This window comes from Agrilus planipennis, unplaced genomic scaffold, assembly GCF_000699045.2.
Source record: "Agrilus planipennis isolate EAB-ADULT unplaced genomic scaffold, Apla_2.0 scaffold162, whole genome shotgun sequence".
NCBI lineage: Eukaryota > Metazoa > Arthropoda > Insecta > Coleoptera > Buprestidae > Agrilus > Agrilus planipennis.
The window spans coordinates 195,142-207,538 of NW_020438904.1; the positions used below are offsets into that span (position 1 = coordinate 195,142).

General features: G+C 31.7%; 1 protein-coding gene across 1 annotated transcript in view; it reads left to right on the top strand.

Moving 5' to 3' along the window:
• The window catches only part of LOC108739639 (cation-independent mannose-6-phosphate receptor), a 23,485-nt gene extending 11,814 nt beyond the window's left edge, over positions 1–11,671 (top strand). The window contains exons 5-8 of the mRNA XM_025973332.1: positions 7,108–7,265; positions 7,656–7,924; positions 10,889–11,030; positions 11,083–11,671. Coding sequence (XP_025829117.1) covers positions 7,108–7,265; positions 7,656–7,924; positions 10,889–11,030; positions 11,083–11,199 — 686 coding nt within the window. The 3' untranslated portion in view covers positions 11,200–11,671. The remainder of the gene's footprint in view (positions 1–7,107; positions 7,266–7,655; positions 7,925–10,888; positions 11,031–11,082) is intronic.
• Positions 11,672–12,397: the final 726 nt, after the last annotated feature.

Below are 12,397 nucleotides of genomic sequence, written 5' to 3' on the forward strand. Positions count from 1 at the left end.
GACAATTTACAAAACACTAGATATTAATCGTTTTTTGACTGTTTTTTTATGCATCTACATGCGTTTTTTGCGAATGTGATTCAGCTTAGGTTTTGATCAATAACAGTCGTCCTTTTTTTTTCATAAAATTTTCTCGTTGATATTCCATTTTCTTAAAAGCTGCGACACTTAATACCTTAAGATCATTTATTCCCTCGTCGTCATTTACTTTTTAAAAATGAACATTTCAGTTTAGAGTTTCAAAAGTCGTATTCCTTTTTGCCATTCGCCTATATCATTCCCATGAGTCGCTTAATTTCATCATCGAAAAAATGTGCGGAACACTATACACGTACAAAAAAGAAAAAACCATTACGGACGGTAACCCGATATCTATTCAAAGTTACCAAAGCCGAAAGAGCGAAGAACAATGCTGCCAACTGCGAATTAATTAAAATCGCTTTGTCACTCTCGCAACCTGAAGAGAGCGAAACTCGATCCCATAAAACACCCTGGAAAACTTCAGTGTGTAATTGTGAATGCTTTCTAAATTCCCCGACAAAACCGGTGGTTTTATACACAATGAACCTTGGTATACAGGTATACATATGGGTGCTATACGTGGCTTTTCTGTTGCGGTTGTACAAAAGGTTAAGGATACGGATAAGTTGAAAAAGTATTTCACTCCAGATTATAATTATCCCCTACTACATTCAATCTCTTCAAGCTGATACTCAAATAACATGTTTGCAAGTACTGGTTATTTGGTGCAGATGACTGCAATATTTTGTAAAAGTAAAAGTAAATAATCAAATATATTTGGCCGAAATATCGAAGTTGCATTAATATCTCCAAGTATTTGTATGTCATTTTCTAATTTTCCACCTTGGAGATGGAATATTTTCTTCAAATTATAAAAGGAACAAATTTCAAAAAAAAAAAAATATGTCCAACTCAATACACGTGGAAGAAGTGAAACTTCTTTGGCAATCTCTATACCTTTATAGCGAATAAATAATGACTGGTGAAAGAGAGAGTACGAGAATTATCAGGATTTTTGTTTTCCAGCATATTTTATCTTTATTTTTTAAGGAAAACAAAAAAAATGGTCAAATTTTTCGCTTCAGTTTATTTTTCCAAGTGCTTAAGAAACCGTAAACTATCAATAACTACAAGGAATTAGAATTAATACATAATAATACTCACTCTTAAATAAATATTAATTGTTGTTAAATAAACGTTTACTGTAATATACATTTACTGTAATACAACTGCACAGATATAACCAAAATATTAATTTAGCACTATAGTATAGTGAATATACAGTATACTATAATATATGAGATGCCGGTCACTAACAGATTATTGCAATATCAATATGCCCATGCTCATTCTCATATCATATCGCGTCGCGAGACAGAACGTTGCAAAACGTGTCGTTTCATGGCCTTGAGATTTTACTCCCATCGAGCCCAAAGAAGTTTCACTTCAAAAATGTTAGGTATTTAACCCTCGCTGACAGTTTTGCTGAATACTCTTTTGTAATTTGAAACATGTGTTTTTATTAACATTTAATATTGGCGTTTAATTTTTTAGAGTCGACCTGTCGTTTATGAAAAATGAAGTATTTAAGTTAGTTAATGAAAATAATACTTTTTACTTCAATTTATGCTGTCATAATTACACAGTTTGTAAGGAAAACGGTAAGTTACATTTTAAGATAGGTAATAAAAACCAATACACCTAATGTCTCCCTGCATCTTTTGAATAATGCTTAATATTGGGGCTTGAAGACGGTGTGGTCTAGTCAACAAGTGCTATTTGGTCGAATTCGGGTCTGAATTCACCTAAAATTATGTACAAGGTGTCATTCGATTCGTAATGAGCATAGAGCCATTGGCGAACCACCCTTAGAAAAATTAACGCACTTTGGTGAAACTCAGTGGTTTTGAAATTGAATAAAACTACTATTAACTCTCCAGAGGTTATTAATTTACCCATTAAAGTTTACATCACGTTAATTCTTTTCATTCTTTTGTGTTCTTGATGCCATGTTGGGGTGTACTTTAAATACTACTGCATACTATCAGCGATAAAGAAAGGAGTTTTTTAATTGATTGTTATCGAAATGGACGTCTAAAGATTATTATGTGTAGTGCCGTAGTAGTAAGCTGTTGGTATTTACTTTATCAGTCGTTTCACAACCGTCACTGTTTACATTCTTCGTCGATATAGTTTTTGAGTTTTTATCGCAATTTCTCTATACGTTGTCAGTTCGGATTACAATTTCGTCTGGTCTTTTTATAAATAATTATGTCGCTATGCGTTTCCCCATTGCATCTATATGTACACAGCAACATTCATATTTATCATGCAAACATTTTTAGACCCTTTGCCTTTAAAAAATGAGATACCTCCGTCCGATGGCTTGCACATACAATGACATATTACAAGTCGCAATTTTTGGCCATTTTTAATGTTTTTTTTCTATTCATTCGTTAACTGTTAGATTATAACTCTTTTTCTTTTCATAGTGATTCCTCAAGTAGTTTGAGTATTAATAAATAACATAATGAAGAAAATTATACTGTTGTGCTATAAAAAATATTTAGCACGAATTAAAAAAATAAAAAGTCCACCTAATTTAATCAAATCCTTACAGATAACTGCTCGATTACTGAATCGACTCCAGAAGTGGTTTCAGAGAACAATAATATGTATATAGTATATAAAATACTAAACAATGAGACGAAACTTAATGGAATGTGGTTTAAACTGGTATGTGACTTAAAAGTAAACAGTTTTCTAATTACGGATAAAGTTACGACAAATAATACAGTCTATGTGGCTCTGAAGACCAATAAATTTTGTCACAGTGAAAAAGTTAAAGTAAGTATCAAAAATTTAAAGTTATTAAATAATGCGAAATGTAGTTTCTGAAATAGAATGTTAAAATTAATAATTAAGCTGTGAGTGGTTGTCTTAACATTTTTGAAATGATTTTCGAAATCACAGTCCGCTTATAGTTAAATATCATACGATTAGTTTATTAATTCTGGCTTGGCATTTTACAGTATGGGACTAGATCTTGAGTTTATAAATTATTCTAATATGAATAGAATACAATGTCTGCGTATCATAATTTTTTGGAATGTATTATATTGTGTGAGATGTTTGCTTTTTCAGTGTTTGATTTACAATGGTTTTGAAGGTAGGTACTAGTACTAGACTAGTAAAAAGTGTTACCTAATTAAAGCTCAAATTCATTATTTAGTTGTGAAAAGGTAAACATTTATTATACTTCATTTACTTTGTCTAGCGGTGTGCCCCTTCCAATGTCTTGGATGCGCGCTGGCAAAATCGTAGGTAGGGAGAAAAAGCACATTATACTCACGACTCTTGTTCATTAAATATACTTTTTCATACAGTACCTGCCAAAAGTTTTGTTCAATCATGAATAATAGTGCGAGTCGAAAAAAAGCGTTAAAGCCTTTAATATGTTTTCAAATATAAATAAACATCCCGTTGATATTTTCAGTAGTAATTGGTACCAATAACAGCACATTTGAGCAATGCAATTGTAGTGGATAAAATGGTCAATTTTTCCGTGCAGTACTGTACGGATTATACGCTCCTCGCCGGGTAAGAGTTTGACCGAGAGTTGTCTCGTTCCTTTTCTGGTCTAGTGCTGTTCTTTTCTACTCTGCGCCGGTCAAACTGAAGGTCACATCGCTACAGAAAGTAAACGAAGTATAGTTTCTCCATTAAGAACGGATTACTCCAATAAAATTAAAAACTCTTGTACAGGGTGGGTAAACAAACTAAAATTAGTTAAGATTTTGCTGCTCAAAATCAAATATTTTATGTACAGGGTGGGCAAATTTCGACGTTTGTATAGGAAAACTCGGTTACTATAAAAGATACCAAAAAATTAATGGCGGCTTTTCGATTTCTTTTTCTGAGATAAATTTATTAGTGTTTTCAAAAATTTTCGTCTCTTGTTTTCGAGTTATAAACAAAAGTTGAAAATTTAATTATTTAATCGATCATCATGAAATTTTGTACACACATTGTTAGCGGTACAGAAAAGAACATAAGTTACCTTTTATTCAGAAAAAATACTGTTCTGAGGGATAGAAAATATTAGTTTTATAACTTATTTCAAACGCTTAGAGATGCGACCTTGAGGAAATCTGCTTGGATAGAATGAATACACATTAGGCGTGAGTAAGACAGAAATAGTTGAATTTTGTTACGCACATCCAGGTAAACGGATGGGGCATATGTCTAACCGTTTGAAAGGAATTGGTAATAATATAAGCTTGCTTATATCATACGTAAATTGTTCGGTGTTAAATTGAAATATGCAGTTCTAATAAGCTAAATAATTATTTTCAATTTTTAAATATATTTATATGAAAATCAAGCTGCCAAAGCTTACATAAAAAATAAATGATCAGAATGGAAGCGAAGAGATCATCATCTGATAACTTATTTGTATGAATGCCAAAATGCTACAGAAAGACTGTTCCGACTTTTTGTACGCCTGCCATATAAACATGCTGATTTGGTTTTATCATTAACGAAAGAAAATGTACATGCTTCTCGCTAAATGCTGTAATCATCTTTCAGACAATAAAAGATTCCTTCGAACCATCAAGAAAGGATACGGATCACCAATCTACAAAATATGCAGCTATGCAAATCAAGGAGAACGACGTGAATTATTCCACGGATTCGAGTTTGTTAAAAAAAGATAATATTAAGAGCATCAGTTCTAATTCAAATTCCGTCTCCAGCAGTACAAATACGTCAAGACTGAACGCTGATCATTCAAGTGCGAAATTATTACAACACGAACTACCTTTAAGAAACTGTTCAATTCGCAGTCCTGATACTCACCAAGTACTTCTACTTACTTCACTCGCACCATGGAATGTGCGTTGGTTATTTAAAGTTTAAAACATGAAGCCATACAATACTTATAAAATTTTAGGTTCTTGGAAAAACTGCCAATTATTATGTGAGCTTGGGTTCATTACTGCCTGCATGTAACGGCTATATATGTAAGAATAAGACGATCATGGCTTTACCTTCAAGCAATTGTCCTGAAGTCACGTTTGGTTCTTCTTCTGTGCGTCTATCCTACACACAATTTAAAAATTGCAATGGTGGTGGGTACATATGATGAATTATTTATATTTGATGTAATTTTTATTAATATTTTTGAACTCGTTGAATTGGAACCTAAATATAACTCAACAATAAGTAAAAGGTGAACAAATTGGGCTGCTTTACCAAGATAACGGAGTAACTATAAGATTAAAAAATTAAACCGCATAACACTATTTTTTTCTGTTTATGAGTTAAGGAAAATTAAACTTTTCTTATTTTTGGAATTTGGTTATACAAACAGAATAAATTAATATTGGATTCATTCGGTTATTACTCCTTGATAATTCATTTTAACGATTATTAAAAACAGAGTAAAAATACAGGATGTTTCTGAAATAAGTAGCACCCTTGCTGGCATAAAATAAGAAAATCAAGTAAATGTTTAGGTATAGGTGTGAAAGCTCACCGTTTTCTAGAAAAACTGAGTTGAAAATACAGGCAAATCTTATTCCGACCCTGGCGTGAATTGCGACAATGCAACGCCGTATTCAATGAGTTGGTAACATCAATGTTCCATTTTTTATTATTATTTATTTATTATTGTTTATCTATGCTTTGAAAAGTACAGAAGGAACGAAATTTGGAAAATACATCTAAACTAAACCTTAACTACAATACCCGTACTTAATACTAAATATATTTGATACTTTACATTCGCCTTTTTTTCATATTGGAATGCATAGGATATGACAGATTAACTTTTTGAAATGTTTCCGCTAGGTCAATGATTAAAGTGGCGGTCGCGTTCCCCAGGAGGTTCTCGAAAATTATTTGTGGGGTTGCCGATAATCAAAACGTATACCTATACACAATATTTTCTTCAAAGATTTCTTACCAAAGATAAGCTATTAAGTTTTATTGGTTGTAAAAGTAAATCTGCTATTGTTACTCGGTTCAGGGTTGAAAATTGGTAGATGAATTTGATTTGAAGCTTGTGCTAATTCAATTTATCAAGTTTTCTGTATTATCTCCAAGTTTAAAAGACGCACCTCAGGAATAGCAAAGAACTCATTAAATTTGTTAGAGTTGTATATGTTAGGCCCGAAGACCGAAAACGTTCAGTGGCAGGAAAAAACTGGCTGCCTTCGAACGCACAGAACGCGTTTTGTCAATTGTTCAACACTCACAACGCGTTCCTAATGTTCGACTTGTTTTTTTTGCCGCTTTCTACCTGCATACAATGAGATTTATATTGTAGCTACTTATAAAACAAATGAATTTCAATACATATTTCAGTTTTTACGAAACAATTCAATTATTGACAACTATAATTAGATATCAAAGGTGGGTTCGGTTTTTCTCGCCAAATCATTTTAACAATATTAAATTTCTTACAATTGTTTTTCAGTTTTAGGAAGAAAGTTACACTGAACACTTATATTGTCGAGCATATGATATATGAATTATTGAATGAAAAAGCGAAAAGTTATTCATTAAACAAATGAATTTCGATTTATTTTCTACACATTTAACTATCAATAATTGGTTTTACTTTCTTTCGCTGATTTATCAGACATTTTAATGAAAGTGTAACTTTTCAAACGACATTAGTAAGTTGTTTTGTTAATGACAGACTGATCTTCTCTCTACACTGACGAGAACCGTACTGATTTTTCATCAAGTCAAGTTAGTTATTATATATTCAAAATCAATACCTCCCCTAGGGATTTTTAGATGTAATTATAATGGAACCTTCTCAAAAAGTTAATTTCTAAACCTCCTTGATCACATAATTCATTGTCATATAGATTCATCGGTACGTGCATTGTTATAAAATCGCCGAAAAGATCATAAAAATTACAAATGATCATAAATGTACTGTACTGGAATGATTATAAAGGAAAGTAGAACATTTTTAGTACCGTCAGTTTATAATAATAGCTAATAACCGTACACCTATTGTTTAGGTAAGTTGACAAAATATTAAAATTACAAANATATATATTTTACAAGGATGGAATAATAAGAAACTGACAAATTTAAATGGGAAACTGTTTTTGAAATTGGAAGACAAAATGAAAAATAGAAGGTATAAAGTTGATTCCTCGACAACAGTGCATTTTCACTGCAGTTATACTGCAAGTAAAAAAGGCGACGTTATATTGAATTATGTAAGTACCTATGTAAAATTACATTGTAAATTAGATTTATAAATAATAATTTGAACTTAGACGTAGATTGGGCCAAGTTCCTGAGTGGATAATCTGTATAAATTGTTTTATTCTATCTTGCTAGTTTGCCTTTTATTATATATTTTAGTTTTCAATTTTATACATAATTATCTATCAATATGAAACACATTTCTTGTGGTAAAGAATAAAATCCAATCAAAACAGTAAAAAATATTGTTAAGGCTAATGAAATGCATTCACCAAAATGATCGATTACATTCGACAAAATTTATTTAGTAGTAGCTTTTAGGACTTTAGTTGAGAGTAGGAATTACATTAATTATACCCAGTAATCACACCTACACCTATATACGTACTTTTATTTTGCAGACAAACGATTTAAAAAATTTTATTTTAAATATCCATACCCCATTGGCATGCATTCCTGATAAGACAGTGAATTGTACTGTCCAGACAGAAAATTTTGCATTTGATTTATCTCCTTTATCATCAAATAGGAGTAATTATGTTGTGAACAGTGGAGATGATGAGTACATCTTAAACGTTTGTCGTTCCGTTATTAACACAGGGGATGATTTGTGCCCAGTATATTCTCCAGTTTGTTTAAAGAAGAAATCTGAACCTAACTTAATCAATAGGTAGGTTAATTACTGTAAAAGTATTGATAAACTCAATTACGTAAATGGTCATTTATTTAGTCTGTATGTAGAATTACTTCAAAAATGGCCTAAAGTTAGTGTTGAGCTCACTTATAATACAGAAAATTCGATATAAGCTGTATACATGTATGTATAAACCAATTTTATTAAGATTAGTCATCATAGGGTCTTGCATCGATCACGTTTATTAGCCCAGCAGTCGGCTTTTATCAGTTGTTTAATCTTTGTAATAATTGTTACATATTTGTTGTGACATTGTGAAGAATGTTCCTTATCTCTTTTTTTTTTATTTTACAGTCCTTAAAATTATATAAATTTTATTAGTACGTGTTGAAGCTTATTGATTCTCTTCTTCCCTACTTCCTCATTTCTAATCTTTTCTACCCACAGTACTTCTTCTAACGCTTCTAACCTTTTCTTTTCCCCTGCGCCTATCGTTCACATTTCACATCAAAATAGAGTAGTTCCTCAAACATACAGTTTTAATAATCATTTTCGAATTTCCAAATTAACCGATCTTGAGCACAAAACTGATTTTCTTTTGTTAAAAGCGACCCGATTCTAGCGCATTTTTCATCCTGAGTTATCTTTATCTGACTCCAAATATTAATAAATAAGCGACCTCTCCTATTTTTTCGTCTTCTGTTTTCATATTAGTTCGAAATTTCGATGCACATCAGCCTGATCAAGAACCGACTGTCATTTAGTACAACACTGATTTTTGTAAAACGGAAATTAAAAGAACAGTGGGGGTGCGTTACACCCCGGTAAGCTATACTAATACATATAAAGGGAGTAAATCTTGTTTGTTTTTTGTATGAGATAATCGTTGGATCTACAAGTCACGTTTCTTTTTTTTTTAATAAAAACAATGATTTTAGCATATTTAAAAGGAAGCATTTTTGTAAAGGTGAGAAACTGTGGAAGATGAACCAGCACACTCTCATGTCCAAATTATGAGCCAAAAGTTGATAGTAGGTAATATGATTCAAATTTTGATTACTATACTTGGTACTTTCAACATTAGGTGAAGGTCTGACGTCACAAGTTCACAATTTTTTCTGTTTTCGATCTTGAAGTTTCTAGGTTTCCTTGAGCAAAGTTCGTTTGCCTGTCGTTCCCACAAAAATGCATTATTATAACAAAAATCGTGTTTGTTATGTACGAGGTGGAACTCAATAATTAACCACTGATGTAATTATAATTATAAGCATTTAATTAGTATAGACAATCGTATACAGAAGTCAGATACAAACGTAATACAGAGAGCGGCCTTTCGTATACATATGCCCTTTCGACGGTCAGCACAGCTCTGCTGTGTTATCACTTGAGACTTATCTTCTTTGTTGACCTTGTAACATACACATACTCAAGTGCCGATACATTACAGTGTTGTTTCGATAATCAATTTTATGTTTGTGTTTGTTTTAAAGTGTAAAAAAATAAGGTAAACCCTATATATATATTTATATATATATCTTTCGTTACCCATAAAAACCAATATAAACGCTAATAAAAATGTTTTAATCAGAACAGTTTGTATGTATTTCGGCTTCGGTCGGCTAGAAACGGAGAAACTGAATAAATCGGCGGATATTAATTTTTCATCATCATCATCATCATCATCAGCATAAGGTTGTCAGTCCTAAGACTGGTTGGACACGTACCTCCATTCTTTCCTATCCTGTGCATTTCTTCGCATTTCCCTAAAACTAGAACAACACACATTTAACTATTTGCGAACAGTAATCCAACCTAGATCTACCTCCACCCCTCCTAACTCCTGTTATTGCCTCTAATATGTCTCTGACTAGACCTTCATGTCTGAGAAGGTGTCCGACCAACCTATCTCGCCTATTTTTTATTGACTTCCATGAGTCCTCTGTTCTCCTACTCTTTCTAATATCTCTTCATATCTAACCTTTTCTACCTTTCCGCCGCGCCCACTGTCCATGTTTCGTACCCGTACAACGCCGCGCTCCAAACATACACCTTTAACAACCTTTTTCGAATTTCTAAATTAACCGTTCTTTTTATACTGCTCTTCCTTCCGTCCTGACTTATATGACTTCCTAGATATCTAAAATCAGCCACTTCTTCTAATTTTTCGTCTCCTATCTTTATATTCGCTCTTTCCCTACTTTTTCCTCCCTTGCATACTAGTATTTTAGTTTTACTTTTATTTATTTTCATACAGTACTGATCTGTCAGTACCGCTTCCATTTTATTTAAAGCTATCTCTAAGTCCTTCTTGCTAGATGCTAATACTGCTATATCATCTGCAAATCTAAGCATACTAATCTTTTGCACTTGCACATCTATCCCTACAGTTGTACTGTCTTTAATGATGTTTATCGCGTCTTCGATATATAGATTGAAATGTAGCGATGACAGTGTGCATCCCTGTCTGACTCCCTTCCTAATATTTACTTATCTACGTTGCATCCCTACCTCTATAACTGCCTGTAGCTCTTTATACAAACTAACTATCAGTCTTCTATCTTTGTAACTCATCCCTACATTTTTGAGTATATTTAACATCTTGTCCCATTTAACATTGTCAAATGCTTTTTTTAAATCTACAAATCCTACGTACGCACTCTTTCCTGTTTCTGTCGTTTTCTCTATTAATTTTTAAATGTGTTAATTATCCTGACTATATCCATTTTATTAACGAGAAACGAAGATATAAAATTGCCTAGAGTTATATAAGTATGAGTGGGTTATGAGTCAAAGGGGTGAGACAACTGCTTCTCTAGATCCTCACCTGTTTAAAATTAAAGAAGCAATGCTTAGCGAAACAATTATATCATGCATGGTAGTTAATATAATTACATGCAATATGACCAAATAAATTCGTTGGTTTTTGATAGCAATAAATTGATAGTTTTCTGGAACTTGAGAATCAATTTGTGAAAGTTTTATATTTGTATTAAATTATAGGTACATACGTTTTGGATCAGTGGCAAGGCCAGAATGGACTAACAATGAATTAATTATTCATTATAAGAATGGTGGATATTGCAGAGATTCAGTTATGTTTGAAACATCATCTACTATTTATTTTAGATGCTCGGCTGTAGAGGTAAATTTATCTTAAACTAAAATTTATATTATGTTTTTATAATTGATTTCAGAAACAACCAGAAATTTTAAGAAAAGACAATTGTTCTGTAGAATTTGTATGGCATACCAAATATGCTTGCCAAGCTCCATGTACAATGTGCCGCTATTACACACCATCGACGGCGTAAGTTACTATCATTTATTGTAAAAATAGTTTTCTTTAGGTGTGGTATACTAGAGGTTGAGGACATTTCTACTATTAGAGATAACATTTAAATTCGACATATAAGACAATATCTAGCATTCTAATTCGTGTTATGCCTAACAGTTAGCAGCACGTTATGCACCTAATTCTACTAATTTTCAAATCTCCGTCATTAATATTAATTAATACAAGGGGCATCTTTCATTAAGACCGCATAAGGACCTCATGGGGGCCACACGTTTCTCACCACTAGTAAATACCTACCAAAATAGTGTTAAGGTATAAGATTTAGGATCACAGTAATATATCCTAATATTTAGATAATTTCCCCATTATGAATTAATATCGATATATGTTTTTATTTATCAATTTATTATAGTATCTAGGTATAAAAGCTCTCTTTTCTGTTTTACTTTTTGGTAGTGCGTTTAAGGCAAATAAATGGCTGGACTTATTCTTTTTTTTTTTTTAATAATCAACCTTTACAATCTAGAAATACTTATTAACATATTAAGTTTGACTTACCAAATAATTTTTTAACTAATTTTTGTTAAGGACTCTTTTATCACTTTTAAGTGACAATATGATAATTTTAAACGTAGTAGAAAGACTATCCGGTTATCATTGTGATTTTTAAATCACTAAAGAATTTTTTTATAACCCAGAAAGTTTATCAAGTAGTACATAGTTTTTGTTGTGTATTTCTTATTTTGCTGTTTGTACTTTTAGAAGTAAAAAAAAAAAATCATTTGGATATTAAATGTGTTCAAAAGAAAATATTTGTAAGCTTTTGTTGAGTGATTTTTAAAGAATCATACATTCTCATCTAAATTCTTAGTTTTTCCTAGAAAATAGTTTATAAAATAAAAATGAAAAATAATGAAAGATATTGTCGTTTTTAAACGTTTAAAATAAATAAAAAAAAACAGGTGCAACACAGTACACGTGACAGAAGTGAAACTCCTTTGGCGACCTCTACACCTTTATAACGAATAAATAATGATTGGTGACAGAGAGAGAGTACCAGAATTTTCAGGATTTATGTTTTCCAACATATTTTATCTTTAGCCCACCTAAGGAGTATTACTTTAATACGTTTTTGTGTAATTTAAAAAAAAAATGCTTAAGAAACCGTAAACTATCAATAACTACAAGGAATTAGAATTAATACATAATACTCA